The 19,575-nt window shown below is 33.6% G+C and overlaps 4 protein-coding genes across 4 annotated transcripts; 2 read left to right on the top strand and 2 right to left on the bottom strand.

Moving 5' to 3' along the window:
• Positions 1 to 3,655: 3,655 nt before the first annotated feature.
• LOC125827966 (increased DNA methylation 3) lies at positions 3,656 to 6,363 on the top strand. The gene is made up of 2 exons (XM_049507300.1): positions 3,656 to 3,982; positions 5,830 to 6,363. Exons 1-2 carry the CDS (start codon positions 3,820 to 3,822, stop codon positions 6,126 to 6,128), a joined length of 462 nt encoding a protein of 153 aa, XP_049363257.1. The 5' UTR covers positions 3,656 to 3,819; the 3' UTR covers positions 6,129 to 6,363.
• Positions 6,364 to 7,623: 1,260 nt separating this feature from the next.
• On the top strand, positions 7,624 to 9,288 carry LOC125827881 (probable inorganic phosphate transporter 1-9). The gene is made up of 2 exons (XM_049507222.1): positions 7,624 to 8,350; positions 8,427 to 9,288. The coding sequence occupies exons 1-2, from the start codon at positions 7,668 to 7,670 to the stop codon at positions 9,286 to 9,288; spliced, it is 1,545 nt and encodes a 514-aa protein (XP_049363179.1). The 5' UTR covers positions 7,624 to 7,667.
• A 932-nt stretch (positions 9,289 to 10,220) lies between these two features.
• LOC125827799 (cysteine protease XCP1-like) lies at positions 10,221 to 11,801 on the bottom strand. Its single transcript, XM_049507140.1, has 4 exons — positions 11,280 to 11,801; positions 10,958 to 11,193; positions 10,719 to 10,859; positions 10,221 to 10,593 (listed from the first exon to the last, which is right to left on the bottom strand). Exons 1-4 carry the CDS (start codon positions 11,755 to 11,757, stop codon positions 10,378 to 10,380), a joined length of 1,071 nt encoding a protein of 356 aa, XP_049363097.1. The 5' UTR covers positions 11,758 to 11,801; the 3' UTR covers positions 10,221 to 10,377.
• Positions 11,802 to 12,737: 936 nt separating this feature from the next.
• Positions 12,738 to 15,217, bottom strand: LOC125827763 (protein CUP-SHAPED COTYLEDON 3). The gene is made up of 3 exons (XM_049507089.1): positions 14,900 to 15,217; positions 14,065 to 14,339; positions 12,738 to 13,504 (listed from the first exon to the last, which is right to left on the bottom strand). The coding sequence occupies exons 1-3, from the start codon at positions 15,105 to 15,107 to the stop codon at positions 12,938 to 12,940; spliced, it is 1,050 nt and encodes a 349-aa protein (XP_049363046.1). The 5' UTR covers positions 15,108 to 15,217; the 3' UTR covers positions 12,738 to 12,937.
• Positions 15,218 to 19,575: the final 4,358 nt, after the last annotated feature.

The following is a 19,575-nucleotide window of genomic DNA, read 5'->3' on the forward strand; positions in this document are numbered from 1 at the left end:
TTTAATCTTGATTGTTCAGATGGATAGCTGCTCCCATTACATCTCTAATACGTGGATACAATTGAGCAACAAAAGAAAAATAAAAGGATTCTACAAATATGGTTAACTGGCATTGTTGAATTCTATATTGAAAATGACTTTTTGACCAACAACTGTATATATTGTGACTAATGAAACTAATGATATCAGGCGAAACTAGGTGTTAGTCTAAGGTTACCCGTGTTATGACAGAACAATGAGATGATGTTGTTTTTCCATCTACTATTAGGCCTTTAGTGCCTGCTCCATTGCAAGACCACCAATATAATTGTCCAAGTTTACACGAGGAAGCAAGAAATTGATGAGTACTTGTCCTTCGTCATTTCTAGTTGTCAGCCTCTCTTCTTTCTTTCTGTAATCCATGTCTTCTTGATTATGCTATATTGGGGTACAATGGAAAGAATTGCTCTCAAGTCTGATAAAATATGATAATGATTTCGTCCATACACATATTGTTCAGATATATGGATAGTCTTTTAAAGCTGCTGGATACAATTGATCCGACACCATAAAAATTATTAAAATACTAAATATGGTTATAGTATAATTAACAAACATTCTTCATCTTATTGAATTCTCTATTGTGATTGTGACTTTTTGACAAATAGTATATCCTGATTAATTAAATGGATCTAAATTAGGTGTAATTATTTAAACCTAATAAACATACTTTTTTTTAAATATATGTCTTTCAAATTGATATGTCTTGATTGGAATGTAAGAGTTTCGTCAATTTAATTTACTAGTTTCGTTTCTATGATAATCATTCATTTCTCGTTACTTTCTTTTTCGGTAAAGCACAACGAGCAATTTCTTTTTTCGCTATTACTGTCATTCCACACAGAGTAAATAATAATGTGTTACTTCGTGTTTCACACAAAGAAAAATATAGTCGTTGGAAAAACACCTGTTGGTTGTCGGATACAGTCAATATCTGTGAGAAGCTTCCTTCTCATCCGAAGCAACGAGAGAGGCCAGTGTTGCCAATGCATCCGCGAACTTCTTTTTTCTCTGGGTAGTGGAGAGAAACTTATTTTCTTGAATTGCTCAGTGACTGTTTTTAGCTTTCACGTGTCGAGAGGGATAAGGATCAAAAGTGCACTAATATTACAAATATAAGGGATTATTATTACTCCATGTAAAAATTAAAGGATGTCTTTGAATCTTAATGTAAAATAAGGGACTATTTTCGACCTTTTCTCATCTCACTTGTAATAGAAGAAGAAGAAGAAGAAAAGCAGGTCACTCTAGAAAGTTCACCTGCAGAAGCTGAAGTAGAGCGGCGTTCAATTTTGGCTACGAATCTCCTCAAAGGAGAGAGCAGTAAAGTCATTCAGTGAGGCAAGTTTGTCTCTTTCCTTTTTTGTTTGCTAGTTTGTTTTTTTTTTTTCTAAATATTACTTTACTAGGGTTTTGTCAGGGATTTTACAGAGCTAACGGTTTTGCTTCAGTGAATTTGTTGTTTTCTGTGATGTTTTTGGTTCAAAGTACTTTGGTGGTGTGCTTGCTACTGATTTGGCAAATCAAATGTTCATGCTGGAGTTTTTTTGGAAAAGGGTCATTCTTGATGTGATGCTGCCCTTTTCATGTTATAGACTGATATAAGAGTGTTAAAAATCCTATCTTTCATGGCTGTTTTATCTTTTTCTCATCTTTGGCTTTAGGCTGTCCTAATGAGTGAAATGGGGAAAAAATTAACCTTATGATTTAATTGTTCGTTCGGATGCAGTGTGTTTCAATGGCAAATGGTCAGCACAGTAAGTTTCCTGTCTTTGTGTATCTTGTTTGTATTTTCAAGACTTGCGGGAGAAATATGTTGCCTTTATACTAAGCTAAATGTGAAATGTCATGTGTCTAGTTCCTGCCTGCTATGGCTAAACTCTTCGTGATTATGATGGTCAGCTGTAGGTGGTGTCTCTTTGGTTTGAAGCATGTAATCAAGTCTTTAGGTTAAGTCAGTGAAGATTCCCTCAAATAGGGATAGGAACTTGTTCTGGAGTAGATAAATCAACTTATATATTAGATTCGTAGCATCCTTTAGGCTATATTTATATGTAAGCGTGGACTTACGGATTGATGTTATATGTAAAGGACCCTGGAGCACTGCTGATTTCTCTTCAGGTGTTGATGCATGTAAAACAGTTGTAGATTGGAGGGTTGAGAAGGATCGAGCCCTGCAAGTTTCTTGTAGCACACTTCATTAAGTTTCATGCAATGTCCGTCAGGAGTCTTGATTTTGGTTAGAAATTTGTTTGTAAGGGTAGTGTGGAAAATCTAGGGAACCTCAAATCTTACTAGTACTCCCTCCGTCCCATATTAGATGAGCACTTTCTGTTTTACATGGTGATTAAGAAATTATTAAGAGACCGATCAACTTTACTATTTTACCCTTTGTTCATGTTAATTAGCCTCTTGAAAAAAGAAATTCTTGGATCTTTAAAATTTGTTTGAACTTCCAAAAGTCATATTAGTTGTAGGGGTAAAATGGAAAAAAAAATAATCAATTTTATCCTGATTTAGTAAGTGATCGAGTAATATAGGACAAATATTTTTATTAAGCTGCCCTACTAATATGGGACGGAGGGAGTACTAATTTTCCACATAGGCAAAATATTTAAGAGTGGAGTGAAAACACACCTGAATAGGATAGAATAAATACAATGATTCAAACAACTAGGCCCAACTAATATTGGATTTGAAGCATATTTGATTGATTGGCGTTATTAATAAATACATACTTTATGCATTCAAACATTAATTTGATATAAATTTTTAGTTAGGGTAAATGGGGTGGTGGTGGGAAGCGAGAACGGAAAAAAACGATGAGGGCTCGCTTCCCAAAAGCGAAAAATGTGAAGCAACACACTTTTTTTCAAATAAAGCGGTATTTAGTATAAAAATAAAAAATACTAAATATGTATGGATAAATAATCAAGAACTGAATAGAGGTAACATATTCTTAGATTATAAAGTAAATAGATAGTCAATAATCCTGATAAATCATACACATTACGAACAGAGCAACAGAGCAGTAACTTTGAACCTCAATCAGAAGAAAAAAGAACAGAGTAACACCACTTGAGTAGCATTAGAAACAGAAAATTGAAGGGAAAAAACCCCTAGTTACCAGAAAGAGAAGAAGAGAAACATATGCAGCACTGCAGAGAAACATAAAGAGAAGAAGAGAAGAGAACTAACCTGTAGCAGCAGTCGCAACAGTCGACCAAGGAGGGAAAATAATTGGAAAGATGTGCGCAAGTATATTTACAGACATTATAAAAAACCTTACAGAATTTTTTTAAAAAAAAAAACTAATTAGCGCTTATCTCATTTAAGCGAGCTTTTGCTTCTCGCTTTTGGGACAGAAGCGCACACTTTTTCATTATCGCCTCGCTTCAAGGCATTAAAGCGCAACCCTGTCGCCTCGCTTAAAGCGAGAGCTTCAGCGCTTTTAACAACACTGAGGAAGGATCAGTCTATGATTATTCTTTTTCTTGTCAAAGTCACACTCTTCCTCTGATCTTTTTCTTCGATTCAATCCTACAAAGTGAGTGAGATCTTTAATACATATGTAAATGCATCAGCAGTCAAATTCTCTATGCTCTAATCCCTGAGGCTAACTTCTTTGTCTTATAGCCTGCAGGAAGCTATCTTGCTTGACACATGTGTAAGCAGGAATTTAGAAATATCTGCAGAGCCACCTCACACTTTTTCCCCTGAAGCTAAAGTCGTTATCTTATAAACTGCAGGGAGGTAACTTGCTTGGTACAGCTGTAAAACATGAATCCAAATGAATCTGCCAAGTCTCATGCCAAACCTGATATCATTCTGACTGGGACTGCAAAAACATGTCCAAATGGACCGCCACTTGGTTTGGTTGACATAGGCAGTAGTGAGAATGCATACCTTTTTCGTGTTGCGCTTCCTGGTGTAAGGCATAAATGTAAGTGCTTCTAAAAGAATTTCTCTACAGGTTAATTGTTACTATTGTCTATTTTCTGGAGTGGGTATAGTTAATGGGTGCAACTAGGGATGGCAATGGGGGTGGGGCGGGGCGGGTTGAGCTTAACCTGCAAAAAATTTTATCCGCCCTGCTCCACATAACAACTTTTTTCATTTTCAACCCGTCCCACATGAACCCGCCTCACATAATTTTTTTAATATTTTCTTTTTTCTAGTTAAGTTTGATACTAAAAATAAAATTCATAAAAATAACTTCATTTTTTCATTAAGTTGTATTAGTTTAATAGATAATGACTTAAAAAATTATTTTTTAAAGGTTAATTGGGAAACATGTAAGAAATTATTATTGAACCATTTTCATTAACTATCTTGAATATTTTAGTAGTTTTAAAGAAATTATCTTAATAAATAATGCTCTATTACTCTTATTAATGTAAAAAGTTAAATTAAGTTTGAACCCACACAAAATCACGTATACCCGCAACCCAACCCCCTCCCCCCCCTCCCGCATTGGTTTTTAAAAACCCACTTCAACCCGCCCCGCCCCATTGCCATCTCTAGGTGCAACACTGATTATTTGATGCATACACATACTCTCTTTTTTTTTGACATAGGTAACTGTTTCTATTTCTGTAACACAGTACCATATTTACAAAAGAACTCAAAATCTACTATCCTATCCTTAGAATGAGTCTAAGACATCAATGATAGAGACAATATCATTAGAGTATATCTGGTTACACCAAAAACATAAAGTCAAAATGCAATTCATTTTGACTTGTTCTATAGTATTCTCCATATTCTCAAAGACTCTAAGGTTCCTCTCCTTCCATATTGTCCACCATACTGCAGGTACAGTGCTCCAGTTGTTTCTGTTTTTTGGAGTTCAGTGAACTCCTGCTTCTTCCCAACCGTGTAATGCTTCTGTGATTTTCCCTGGCATGGACCAAGATATGTTTTTGAGACATAGGAATAATCTCCATAGTTGACTTGTGACCTTGCAATGTATAAATAGATGAAGCACTGTTTCTGCAGTTTCCCCACAGAAAAAACATCTCGAACATAAAGGGATCCCCTTTTTCATCAAGTTATCTTGTGTCAGCACTACTTCCTTAGCCAATAACCAGACAAAGCAAGCTACTTTGTGTGGGATTTTGGCTTTCCAAATGTGTTTCCAAGGCCATCGACGTATCTGCTGGTTTGGTTAGTTCATCTTCCTGTAGGCTGCATTTACTTTAAAAGTCCCGTTACTATTTCCTGCCACTGTAGGATGTCTTGTCCAGCCTTCAAACCACTGAATTGGTTGATGGTGCTGAAGAATTTTGTTACTCTTGGTATTTCCCAATCATTGAGGTGTCTCCTGAACACAAATGATGCATACACATACTTAAATCTCTTTGATCATAATATGATGATTCTGAAATGAGTCATTCCTAGAAATTGGAATATAAGAATGTATTACAAACACTTGATATCAATTATCAATCAATCAATTCAGCTACATTGCTACACTACGTAATTGGGGTTGGTTGGGTAAGTCTCCTGAATTATTAACACTTGCTATGCAGTGGTAAGATGATTGTAACATTAGGTTTTTGTAAAGTAGTGTTCAAATTTTGTGCAAGAGTATGATCTATATTATATTAAAAGCAAGAGTATCATTTACTATTTTCCTCAAATTATTAAAATTGTAGATTCTAAAATCAATTACAATTTTATCAACTTATAGCAATTCACGTACACTTGACTAGTATACTTAATGTGAAGGTAAGCAAAACTTTTAAGTAATGGAATTTAACAATCAATTGATGTGTGTATACTGTACAGGTAATATCAAATTTGACATACAGAGAGAAGGGAGAGTCCGGATAGAAGGTGTGATTACAGAGAGTGAGGCTTTGAAAAACTCACTCAAGGGTTATGAGATGAAAGTTCATCAGCTTCCGTCCCCTGGGCCTTTTACCATATCGTTCAATTTGCCAGGACCTGTTGATCCCAGATTATGTTCCCCACAGTTTAGAACAGATGGCATTTTGGAAGTCATTGTGATGAAATATCAGATACCATTGGTTTCAGCTGAAGGTTTGCCTGAGAATTGGTACAATGGCTCTTTCCCAGCTCCTTGAATTCTATTTGGTCCACATTCCCCCCATGAGACATGGGAATTCTAGTTGTTGCACAACTCTTGTAATGAAATATAACAAGGCATCAGGAACGACTTCTCAACTTCTAGGTAGCCATACCTGTACACCAAGGGATTTTGCATTATATGCTCCACTCGAAATTTTGGTAATGTTGACTTGATTTTGAATCAAGTGTGTACTTTTATGGGGAAAAAATACTTCTTTTCCATCTTTATTATGGTCTATGTTTTTCTATGTCTTTTCATCAGTTTATTGTGAGTCCCCTAGTTGCCTGAGTACTGGGAAAACCATGAAAAGTTAAGTAGGCAAGATTTTCAAGTCTGTTGATGTCTCGAGCGAGCTCTAGTTTATACATTATGTTTTAACAAAGTTTCTGTTCAGAATACTTTGTTTTCTCATTACAAAGAGCTTATATGCAAATTGGAAAGCAACATCACATCCTGATATGTGATTGACGACCTGCTGTTTTCACTGTGCAACCATGCTGTCAAATGTAATAGTGACAATGTGTAAAACTAGGTGTTTGCCAACAGCAAGAAATACAAATCTCCTTTTGTAATTGTTAGTATATTTGCAAGTGTTGGGAGTCTAACAAGCATCTCATAAGTTTGTCAACAATGATACAAAATTAGTCCATTTTACTTACTGTTAAAGAAACAAATGTCATGTCAAATATGTGTTACATGGTGTGTGAGTAATATAATAGTCAAGGGCAAGATCCTTAGTTTTCTGCGTTTCCATATTAGTTGGGGACAACAACTGTTAGGTGTGAAGCAAGTACATCAATTATACGAAGCATATATTAAGGATGCAAGTAAGTATTAATCTTATACTTTGACCTTTCCACCCTAAATCAAGTCTCAAACTCTCAGTCATTATTGGAATTCTGTTATTTCTTTATTAGAATGACAGATGATGTTGGTTAGTTTAAGGGCCCAGCTCTAATTAAGAATTTGCAAGTCTTCCAACCAATGAAAAACGTGAATGTTTAAATCTTTGTAAAGTCATCAAATACCGACTTTATGATTCATTACAAATGTTATTTTACTTACACAACCCTTTTTATACGAGATCGGTAAAAGTTAATATCAATTGAGATACTCTTAAAGTCATTTTCTTCCATTTAAATTGTAACTGGTCAAGCTCGGGAGTGGAGCTCAGGACCCACGTAGAGCTGAGGAGATTCATACGAACATCCTTTTCTCTACATTTTGAACCCTTTAGTGAAAATATTGGCTCCACCGTGGGTCAAGCATGACGTACTATAGAGTTTGGCTCCACCGCGGGTGACGTAATATAGAATTTGTTAATACGATGATATAATCAAGTTTCACAATTATTCGCATCTTCAATAGTATCATGAGCAAACCACACATTTCTATTTTATATTTTTCTATTTCAAAGTCTTCCCCTTCCCTTTTCCACGAAATTGCTTTAAAAAATCCATCAATATCTACATATAACCAACTCAAAACAAACAAACCATTCTGTGTATATTCATTCCTCTTAAACCAAGAAAAAATGGCACTCAAAGTCCTTACTGACCTTGACTCCGCAAGAACACAATACTACCACTTTAAGGCTATTATCATAGCCGGTATGGGCTTATTCACCGATGCGTATGACCTCTTTTGTATCCCTCCAATCATGAAACTCATCGGTCGAATCTACTACCGATCCCCTACGGACTCTAACAACCTTTACGAGGTCCCTAGGACTGTCACGTCTGCTATGATCGTGACAGCCCTTTTAGGGACCGTTATAGGTCAGTTAGTTTTTGGCCGATTAGGTGACCTAATCGGCCGACGCAAAGTCTACGGCTTTGCTCTAATGATTATGGTGTTGAGCTCATTTGGATGTGGACACTCAATATGTACGTCTAGGACTTGTGTTTTACTAAGTCTTGGATTTTTTAGGTTTTTATTGGGAATTGGGATAGGTGGAGATTACCCTTTATCAGCCACAATTATGTCTGAATTTGCTAATAGAAAAACTAGGGGTGCTTTTATTGCTGGAGTTTTTTCAATGCAAGGATTTGGTATACTTGCTAGTTCAACTGTCACAATGATTGTTTGTTCAATTTTTAATCGTGCTAATGGAGGAAATGATGGTGCTGATTTGGCTTGGAGATTAATACTTATGATTGGTGCTATTCCTGCTGGACTCACTTATTATTGGCGCATGATGATGCCCGAGACCGCCAGGTACTTACGACACATTTTCATCTTTTAAGTTCTAGATAGGATAGAAAAATATCTCACTTATATGTTTTAACGATAGGTATACGGCTTTAGTCGAAAGAAATGTGCCACAAGCAGCCAGGGACATGGAAAAAGTACTTGATATTTCAGCGAGTCAAATCGTTGAGGAATTTTCTACTTACTTACCAAATTCACCGAGATCTAATTATTCACTCTTCTCCAAAACTTTCATTCATAGCCATGGCCTTGATCTTTTTGCTTGTTCAATTTCATGGTTCCTAGTTGATATTGTTTTCTATAGCAGCAATCTGTTTCAATCCCAAATATACAAAAGATATTTAAGTAATAACCACAATGTCAATGCATTTCAAGAAGCTTTTGAAGTTGCAAAAATTCAGGCTATTATTGCAATTTGTTCAATAATTCCTGGCTATTTTGCAACAATGTACTTCATTGACCGAATTGGGAGAGTCAAAATTCAAATGATGGGATTTTTCTTCATGGCAATTACCTTATTGGCAATTGGAATTCCATATTACTCCTATTGGAATAATAACACCAATATAGGGTTCATGTTTTTGTATGGACTAACATTCTTCTTCTCCAATTTCGGTCCAAACACGACTACCTTCATCGTGCCCGCGGAACTTTTCCCTGCTCGTTTCAGAACAACATGTCATGGAATTTCTGGAGCTGTAGGAAAATTGGGCGCGATAATCGGATCGATAGGATTTTTATGGGCTTCTCATAATAAAAAAGATGGATATAATGAAGGAATTGGAATGACAGCCTCTTTAATATTACTAGCTGGAGTTTGTGTAGTGGGAATGATCACTACATATTTTTTCACTAGTGAGACTATGGGAAAATCACTTGAGGAAAATGAAAATATTGGTATCAATGAAGATCATCAAAATGAAAGCGTTGGTAATGATTATTAATTTTTCCACGTCTTGTGTTTGTTAAATTGAAATTATATTCTTTCAACTTTTCTTGTATGAGTTTTCATATGTGTACATATTAGTGAGTTGACTTAATTAGGTAAGTGTACCTCATGACCATATATGTGGTAGAGAATGAAGTTGATTTTGATACCAATAGTTGATTTTTCATCGTCTTCAAATTCAAGATTTCAATTTCTTTATAGTAATATCTCCATTGATTAAAATTTTAAGAAAAAAATAAATATTTTTTAGAAATAGAAAAATCTGTCTTTCGAAAGCTGAAAAAAAAATATTTTTTACCAGAGGCACGGTTGGTTTTGGAGCCTTGAGCAAAAATACAAATTGTTGCATTGACAAAAAAATAATAATTCAAATTGACTAGTCAAATACAAACTATTACTCTCTTTTAAAGTACTTATTTTGAAAATATTTTTTAAAATAAATAAGTTTTAACAACTTGATCAAACAAATACTCCCTCCGTAACAAATTACTTGCTATTTTAAAAGTTTAAGAAAAAATTAATTATTATTATTATTGTCATTTTTTCTAAGTAATAATTGTTCTTGAAAACTGTAAAATACTTCAATTATGATATTGATAACATATAAATAGAATAAATATTCAATAAAAAATTATATTTAAAACATAAAAAAAAAAGAATCTTTCTAATTATATTTTCTTTAAGGAACACATAAAAAAAAATACGCTAGATAATTTGAAACGGAAAAAAAGAGTATACTTAATATGAAAAGTTTGTTTCAAACTTTGCCGGCCACACATCATTCTCCAATAAGGGACAACTTTCAACATGTGCCCTACTAATTAACTCTGACTAAATTAAAATTAATGTCTCTCTATTTTATCCATTAAAATGAAAAGTTATGTAAAAAATAATTAAAAAACAATAAAAGGTAGAGTTAAATCCCAAAAAAAAGCAGTAATTCATTAAGAAATTTATTACATCGTACGTAAAATGTTGTAGTACATAAAAACTTGTTAATCAAAGATAAGAGAGTACTTGTTGAATCAGAAATAAAACATTAATTCAGGAAAAAAACATTTATAATATAGCCACTTGGTTGTGCTCACTTCTTTTTGAGTGGGAAAGAGACCATTTTGTTAATACCACAAAGTCCTTCAGGCTTGCCTGTATTTCTCTTCATCCTAATAAAGCCCTTTTCTCCCCATTTGGGCCCCCATGAATTCTTCACAATGATGTAATCTGCTCCTTTTGTGGATCCATATCCTACTGCTGACACTCCATGATCCAAATCTGTTCCACAATGCCCATCAAACACACCCTGCATGCATACCATTTTTCAATCATCATCGTTATAAAAAAGTTTGACTGATAACGTTTTCGTAGAAACAAAAATGTTATGACATGTTCTATAACTATTAGGAGAGAATTAATTAGGATGTTTACCCCACTATAGAATTGGAAATCTCTAGTAGAAGCCTCAATGGCCACACTCAAAGGTTGATTTGCAAGTGCTTTCAATAGACTTTGTTCATCATTGGCTGGCACATCATGGTAACCATCAATAGTAACCACCTCTGACTCATCCTAAAACATTTAAATATATCCTCAATTAATACCAACAATTATAGTATTATTAAGGGAAGTAATTAACATTCTTTCTACATATAGACAATAATATTTACTCTTTTTTCATCACAAGTGCCTTCTTCCATGAGGTAAGGATAATCATCCTCTTTGTGAAGACCACCATTAGATACAATGAATTGGAATGCATAATCCATTAGGCCTCCATTGCAACCATTGTTATAAGTTGTGTCACAGTCTATCAACTCTTGTTCAGACAAGGATGTCAAATTCCCCGTCTTTATTTGGTTAATTCCCTCTACTGCCGCCACCGTTGAAAACGCCCAACAACTCCCTACATAGTGACGTACGCAGAATTTTATCACTTTATCACATCAAAGTAACATATAGTAAATATTGTGACCAAAATAGGCAACTTACCACATTGACCCTGGTTCTTGACAGGGGTAACAGCACCTTTTTTCCTCCAATCAACAGACTTAGGCAAATCCACAAAATCTCTATAGGCAAATTCTTCTTGAGATAATTGTTCTCTTTTGTTAAGCAAATCTTGATCAACTTTGAGTCCTAAATACATTTTCTTGAACTCATCATGGCTCAAATCAGAAAACTCATTTAGACCAAGCCAATAGTTGGTAACAATTTTATTCCTTTCATCAATATGCTTCAAATTTTCCTTGAAAATCTCAAACCTATGCAACTTCTCTTCAATGCTCTTATAAATCTTGCCATGTTTATCCATCCATTTATCGAAGAGATTTATGAGCTTATCGATACAAGTCAAGTCATCAGAGGAGTATCCCACGATGGAATGATCGCGAGCCAATGAGGTGCAGGCCAGGAGGGAAATTGAAAATAAAACAAGAAGTGAAAATTTTGCAAAAGAGAAAAGCGCCATGTTCTTTTTTTGAATAGTATAGTATGAATATTGTTTGTGTTTAGAATGAATGAGAAATAGAGAAGGAGAGTTGGGTTTATATAGGGTATGTAAGTTTGCTTTGAAGCAAAGTTTTTATTTTATTAATTAATTGTATACATATATAGTAGCATAAGTAGTAGGAAATTCAGTGCACGCTGAGACTTAAAGCATGGTGCTTTATTGGCTTTGGATTGAAAGGAAAGTTTGTTTTTCTTTGAATATTCAAAATTCTGACGATACATGTGATGTTTATGCTATACTAATCTTTTTACATTGCAATTCTTGATTATATGGGCCCTTTTGTTGTGAGTATGTCTTTCCACATGCACAAGGCCCAAATAACTGTTTGGGAATGAGCCCAATCAACATTATCGTTGCAAAATAGATACTTGGTTCTAGTTGATTCACTAGCCACTAGATCGATGAAAAATGCTTTGCCTTTGCCTTAACTGACTGTGAGGATTGGTTGTCAATATATCAATCTCTTCCTTTCATTCTTGTTTTTGACTTCCGAATTGGTCAATTGTTCTCTTTATAGTCAAGTGGTTTTCAACTTCTTTCTTAGTCGATAACAACTCAACATTTTTGACAAAATTAAATTGATCATTTTTATTTTACGTTGAGCAGAGCAGCAAAGCAAAAATGATAAAGAGACACCGGCAGGCATAGTCAAAATCGATGAAGGATTTGTATAGCTTCATCTTATATCATGCTTAACTTAGCTGTGATTTGATGGATTTAATTACAAATCATATTAAATCAGTCACCAAATTCTCTATCACCATTTGCGCAGAATTTAACAATCAGGTGAAGAGACGGGTCGGGTTCCAATCTCATCATATACATATATAGTCATTCTTAAATCACCCTTAAATATGAATCTGACTACAGACATCATCAAAACACACTCAATAGCTTTACGTATTATAAACTCTTACATCAAACAAAACAAACAAATTAAAACAGAATAAGTAATAGACCAGGTTATATATATGCTAATATTTTTCTTACATATATGAAGAAAACTATAGGAACAAGCAACATGCAGGTTTCAGAATAAAGCAACCTGAATTAATTACATATAGCTAAAGGGTAGCTCTTTATATTATAGGGATGACATAACACTAGTCATAATTAATTACTAGCTAGCTACATATTACTAGAGATGGAGAGGCCAAGATTCTGCAGCAATTTTGATGGGACAATTATCCATCACAACATTATTGAAATAATTGCATGGTATAATCCCCTCCTCCATTCCCGTTAAACTACTACTCCAATCGGAATTCATCACAAAATCATTTTGATCATTATTGTTGTAACATAACGGAGAAGATAAGTAGTTGCCTTGTGATGATTTCATGCAAATTTGTTGATTGATCACAACGCTATTGAATGAGTTTTTGTTTGTCATATCCTCCTCTTGTTTGTTGTCTTTGTATCTTTTGGTTGAGGAAAAGGCAACATTATTATTCATTGGTAATAGGTTTGTTGTTTGGGAAACATTAAAGAGGGATTTCAATAGGTCATTTTCATGGTGCTGAAATAGATAAAGGTTATTGTGTGATATTTGTAATGTTTTTGGATTTGTTGTTAAAGGTGAATTCACTGCTGATGATGACCATGTTTTTAAAGTAGGGTATGTAGACCCACCACCTGCCCCTTCATATATTGCATTTTTCTTCTCCCCTATTTTGTGTAGTATTCTGCATATCACCCATTCCTCCTGTCAACCATATTAAATCACATTAAAGCACCTAACAACTCATGTTGCTCATCACATTCTCCCAAAATGTCCTAAACTTATACCAAGCAACAATAATTACATATTCAATGTAATAAATAAACCTTATTCCTACTTACCTTCAAAATAGAAACGTTGTTTCCGATAATAATTAGTAACCTTCACATAACTCAAGTAATAGTAACATTTATGCTACTCTAATGTAATAGTTCTCTACATATATTTCAAGTCACAGCAATTCATGAATACCTCTCCTAGTTTAATTTAAGTTAGGTTAGGGAATCCCTTCAACATGAAATTATTAACATCAACATGATTTTTCACTATACATTATGTTAGATTTTTATGAATCAGAAAATTGTGAATAAATAGTATATAAAAACACCATCATTCATCTATCAATCCATCCATCAATCAATCAATTCACATCATGAATTAACATATCACGAGACTCTATAATAAGTCAACCCCAAAAAGGACAAAAACTCATACACCCAACAATTATATATGTATATTATATTTAAGTAAAATTAGAAATGTACCTTACAAGAGTAACGGTAAGAGAAATCGCCGTCAAGACGGTATTCATGCATAACCCACTTAGTTTTCTCACCCCTTGGAGCTCTTCCTTTGTAAAAAACAAGTGTTTTCTTCATTCCAAGGAGTGCTCCGTTAGTTGCACTGTAAACTTCACGGTCTTTACCGGTTGCTTTCCAATAACCCGCTCCGGTTGCCCGGTTCGTCCTTAACCCGGTTGGGTATTTCCGGTCCCTCAAACTAAAAAAATACCACTCTCTTTCACCCATCTTTGCCACTTCTGTAATATTTTCACTTCCAAAATCAAATTATATACATTGCGAGTTACAAATTTGGTAGAATTCAGACTAACAATAATAGACTAGTCATAAATAATGGAGTTAACGTATCACATATGTTAAGAAATTCACTTAATATGTATCTAGAACTTCTAAATTATTCTTTTTCTAGTATTTACTTAAAATTTTGAATCCATTTGAGTTAATGATGAGAGATGAGCAAGATATTTTATTTTTTCCAACAAATAATGGGGAATGGTCAAAGGGTACATGTATTATTATGAAAAGTTGGTATCTCATTAATGATATGAAGATATAATATCAAAGAGAGATATGTCTAATAATTTCCAAAAAAATAAAATACTCATGATGAGAATATATGAGAAGAAGATCTTGGAAGTATTTAGACAATTAATTAATACTATATATGATGACATAAAGGTAGCAAATATTAATGGAAAAGAATATAATATATGGTCTCTCATTAAATATTTTTAATGACAAAAGCCATTGAGAATATTCCTGGGGCTCAATAATTCTGAATAAGTATAATATTATGTACCTGGAAGTTCCCAGGGCTCACATCTGTTGAGATCAACTTGAGGAATTTGAATACCAGTAGAAAAAGTAGCATTGAAGACCTTAGAGGCTAAGTAAAAAGTGATAAGCTCTTCATCAGTAGGATGAAACCTAAAACCAGGTGGAAGACCATGTTCATTCATCATCTCCTCTCTATTCAGTTCACACAATATTTCTTCCATTGCCAACATCTCTTCTCTAACTCTAAAAGTGATTGATTTTCAAGATATGTGGTTATAATAACAAATTAAAGTGGAGGTAGCATGCATTTATTTATATAGTACAAAACAAAACAAAATAGGCACTGAAACCAAAGGAGAAAGAGAAGTGTGAGAGAAGAGAGTAATATAATGAGGTTAGGGAACAAGTGGTGGCCGGGGTAATAATGTAATTGAATAATGGGGGTATGGATGGTGAGGGGTACTAAAATAGGTAAAAGTAAATAGAGAATGCAGATAGCAATAGATACATTTAGGAAAACGAGAGATTTTGGCCTTTGGAGAGAGAGAAAGTTTGGTTTGGTGGAAAGAGAAAGAGAGAGATTTATGCGTGCGTGTGTGAGTATGTTTTTTAACATACATACATACTACCATTCTGTACTGTTGTAGTCAGATATACTATTATTTTTTTGGGCAGATGGATGGGATGGCCTTAATCACACACATAGAGTGCTCTACACTAGGAAAACGACGTTATATATGATATCACTATATATCTTATTTATTATGATTCCAATCCCAAAATATATGTTGCTTTAGCTTCAATCCTTTTTCTTTATTGTAATTTGGGATGGAATGGAGTTTCTTATACAACGTAACGGGGGGAGAGACTGATAAAAATGTTACATATTGTATTACCATCGTGGGTTGGATGAAATGAGAATTCGTTTTGGGAGTTATGAGGTGGTTAGACACGATGTATAGAAAGGAGTGTTGGACTGTTAAGAATTCGCAAATCCAGAAATTGTGGGTACACAAATGAGAATGTGTGAACATATGAGGAAGGATAAGATTAGAATGAAGACATATAGGATAAGGTAGGAGTCATGACCGCAATGGTGGATAAGATGAGTAAAGTGAGGCTGAGATAATTCAGGCATATGAAGAGGCCTTAATGAAGATGTGCGAGAGGTTGACAATTGTGAATTCGAGAAGGGTTTAGGTAGACCAAAAGAAGTATTGAGGAGAATTAATTAGGGATATGGCGCATGTTCAGGAGGATTGGAAGGTCACAAATCAGGATAAAATATAAGTAGTTAATTAGTCGTGTGTTGTCTTGTTGTCCTGCGGTTTAGACTTGGGGTAGTTTAACGCCTCATACCCGTTTTAGTATCAACACGTGTTTGCAATTTTCGCGTAATCCCCTATCATGTGATTTATGTGACTGTCAATTATGAAATTACATTACGTATATTATTATCGTGTAAGTTCGTTGTCGTTCGTTGCATTTAAGACCATTCATGTAATGTATATATATTCAGGGTAATCAAGTTCCTAATATATGTGAAAATAATTTACTGGGGTAGGTCTTAAAAAGTGCCTTTAGATATGAACTTGTAATATAATAATGTGACTAATTCAGAGTGGAGTATTTCAGTGAACTTATAATTTATGAGAAAAAATGCATTTAGTGTTAATTAGATTAGGTGATACTATATAATTGTAGATATATAGTACCATTAATTAGGATACACGTGTGGGTAATAATACAAATAAATTGTAAGTAAGAAGTAGTATGTGCAGAGACTGTTAAAAGGAAAAAGCTGTAAAGGAAGTTGCATCTCTCACGTAAGCCTAATTAAGTTAACTACACTTTACTCTATAATTAACACAATCTACTTACTAGTCAGTACCAAGCTAGAACATATAGTGGCAGGGGCCTCAGCATCTAAAAATATAATTTTATGACATAAAGAAATCTGAATGAAGATTTATATGCAGTTGCACACGTACATTAACCTGCTCCTCTGCCATCCATACTTTTTCTTCAATTATTTCTTTCATATCTAGTGAAGTATTTCGTTTTTTTCTTAACACTTTAAACTTTCAGATAGTATATATAATCGTTATAATGTATGATGAGAGAAGGCAATATCAAAGAGAATAACAACTTGAACAGGCTATAATATTACTACCGTTTATATGTTAGTTACGAACGTTGTAGTATATAAATAAATAAAGAGTGTTGGTGGGTAGATCTCACATCTGGAATTAAATTGGAAAATAATGTGTGACTACTTGAGCGCCGTCCTCAATAGACAATAATATTACAATGGCCATGTTGGTACGTACCATTGATGGAGACTACACGCCCTTAGTGCACATATATATATATATAAAAAAAAAAAGGACATCTACATACGCTAAATACTAACTATATTACTCTACACATTAGCTACTATATTACTCTACACATATATATAAACATGATCCTTAATTTGACGTCAGCTGGTAAATATGACCTTTAACTTTGTGTGTGTACAAGTAAGCATTTAAACTTGTATAAAACTGAATAAATAGGCACATTCGTCCTACATGACAATTTTGTGTCGTATATGATGTCATACGTGTTGTATTATGTCATGTAGAATACGTGTGTTTACTTGTTTAATTTTATACAAATTTAAATGTCTACTTGTGCAAACTCAAAGTTGGAGGGCATAATTGTCCAATGAAACCAAGTTAAGGGTTATATTTATGTATTATGTCTTCTATTTGCAACCATATGTTTTGGTTTAGTTTTACCTCTCTTCATTTTTATATCCAAGCATAGCATGCACGGACCATAACAAGACTTGTCTATTTAATTAATAGTAATACATATAGTACGTACTATATATGCAATGAACTAGATTTTCGGATCATGTTATTTTAAATTTGACTATTACTACTATTTTATATAATTTGTAGCTAGTTATATTAGGTTTAGGTAGCAGGGGATGGCAGAATGCACGTGTGAGGGCGGCTGTCATCAGAGTAATTAAACTTGTCTCCACCAATAATAGCCACGCACCACCATATATCACCACTATTCACTACCCGCTAGCTACCTAGTAAGGGAAAAAAAAAAAATCTTTATAAATGTGTAGTTTATAATGAGTGATAGATATTTGTGTAATTTTATTTATAGTAAATCGTTTTATTAAAAATAAAATAAAATTATTACTAAATATAAAATATATAACCTTTTTAAACGAAATAAAAAAAAATTAGATTCGGGTTTGTCCCATGGAAGGTGATATTTCCCTTCATTTAATGTCTCTAACTGCCCAATCTAACAGACCTCTTTTCTTCCACAAACTTGAAAAATATGCAGGAGTCGGGACCACTAATAACACAGACAACTTCTGCTGCATAATTGCTTAAAGTTTTTTTAATTTTTTTTAATTTTTTTTAAATGTTGATATTTCATAATATATTGTATTCGCACGGAAGTGAAATTTATTATATTCGCGCTTAAGCAAATTAAAAATATTGTAAATTTGTAATGAAATGATTTTTTTGAAAATTCACGTGTATTATCACCAGAACCTTCACCAAAAATTACTTGTATGTCATTGTATTTTATGCGATACACTTATATTACATTTTTGAAATAAGGAGATATGTGTATTGATCGTGAGTGTATTTGCTACTAAAATCAAAATCCTTGCTATATATATATATCATTTTAAAAAGAGTAAATTTTAAGTTTAAAAATCATATTAGCGCCTTATAGCTATATTTTGTTATTTGCGTGCCATAGCAAATATATGGATCATCTCATTTGTATAAATCGCAGGCATGCATCATTTGTATAAAAAGCGTAGCAATTGTATATGTATATCGATTAGATAATTGTATATATGTAACTATTATGTATATGTATCAATGATTGTGTTTGTATATCTGCATAAATTTTGAATTTGTATACAATTGAATCGAATTAAAACATTTGTATATCAAATATCTCTTGCTTATACAACACCAATTATACATTGTATTTTGCATAATTTGAGTTTGAATAAAGCGAGAAAGAGCAAAAGGCAAAAGATAACTAGGCAGGGGAAGATTTGTATTGTATAATTATAAGTGTATAGGACGAAGAGGTATGTATTTGTATATATAGTTTTCTATCGCTTTATACAAACATAATTTATACATTTGTGTTTGTATAAAGTGAGAGAGACGAGCGAGATAGGAAGAGTGGCGAGCGAGATTTCTTGGGAGAGGCAAATGGCAAAGTGTTTGCTACGGATTAGAATTAAATGAAACCGTTGTTATTGCATTTACTTTGAATTAATAGTTTGCTATTTTATATAATTTTCCCTTTCAAAAAATACTTTTATTTCAAGTAAATATAAGGGTTATGTTTGTTGTATCGCGTAATTTTTCCCACATACTTTTGGAATACCAATTGGACCATTAGTTGGCCCATAAAGTGGAGTTAATAAGGTAAGCCCAGATGGAGTCATGGACCATCTAATCCATGCCCTGTGGGCTATGGTTTTCGTAGCTAATATACATGTATTGTTATTGAAAATATGTACTTATAATATTTGTTGAATCATTGTTAATTGATGAACTAACAATCCATATTCGTTAAATTAAAATTCTAAATTCACCTATCACAACTTCTAACAACAACACGAAGTCATTCACTATAGGGACATGTACCTAC

This window comes from Solanum verrucosum, unplaced genomic scaffold (assembly GCF_900185275.1).
Source record: "Solanum verrucosum unplaced genomic scaffold, falcon-dt-bn FXZP01000064.1, whole genome shotgun sequence".
Lineage (NCBI taxonomy): Eukaryota > Viridiplantae > Streptophyta > Magnoliopsida > Solanales > Solanaceae > Solanum > Solanum verrucosum.

Coding starts and splice junctions, on each gene's coding strand:
- LOC125827966 (XM_049507300.1), top strand. CDS start 3,820: ATGAATCCAAATGAATCTGCCAAGTCTCATGCCAAACCTGATATCATT. Junction 3,983..5,829: donor TCCTGGTGTAAGGCATAAAT/GTAAGTGCTTCT, acceptor TATACTGTACAG/GTAATATCAAATTTGACATA.
- LOC125827881 (XM_049507222.1), top strand. CDS start 7,668: ATGGCACTCAAAGTCCTTACTGACCTTGACTCCGCAAGAACACAATAC. Junction 8,351..8,426: donor ATGATGCCCGAGACCGCCAG/GTACTTACGACA, acceptor TTTTAACGATAG/GTATACGGCTTTAGTCGAAA.
- LOC125827799 (XM_049507140.1), bottom strand. CDS start 11,757: ATGGCGCTTTTCTCTTTTGCAAAATTTTCACTTCTTGTTTTATTTTCA. Junction 11,194..11,279: donor CAAGAACCAGGGTCAATGTG/GTAAGTTGCCTA, acceptor GTCACTATGTAG/GGAGTTGTTGGGCGTTTTCA. Junction 10,594..10,718: donor ATTTCCAATTCTATAGTGGG/GTAAACATCCTA, acceptor GTATGCATGCAG/GGTGTGTTTGATGGGCATTG.
- LOC125827763 (XM_049507089.1), bottom strand. CDS start 15,107: ATGTTGGCAATGGAAGAAATATTGTGTGAACTGAATAGAGAGGAGATG. Junction 14,340..14,899: donor TGAGCCCTGGGAACTTCCAG/GTACATAATATT, acceptor AAAATATTACAG/AAGTGGCAAAGATGGGTGAA. Junction 13,505..14,064: donor CTTACCGTTACTCTTGTAAG/GTACATTTCTAA, acceptor TATGGTTGACAG/GAGGAATGGGTGATATGCAG.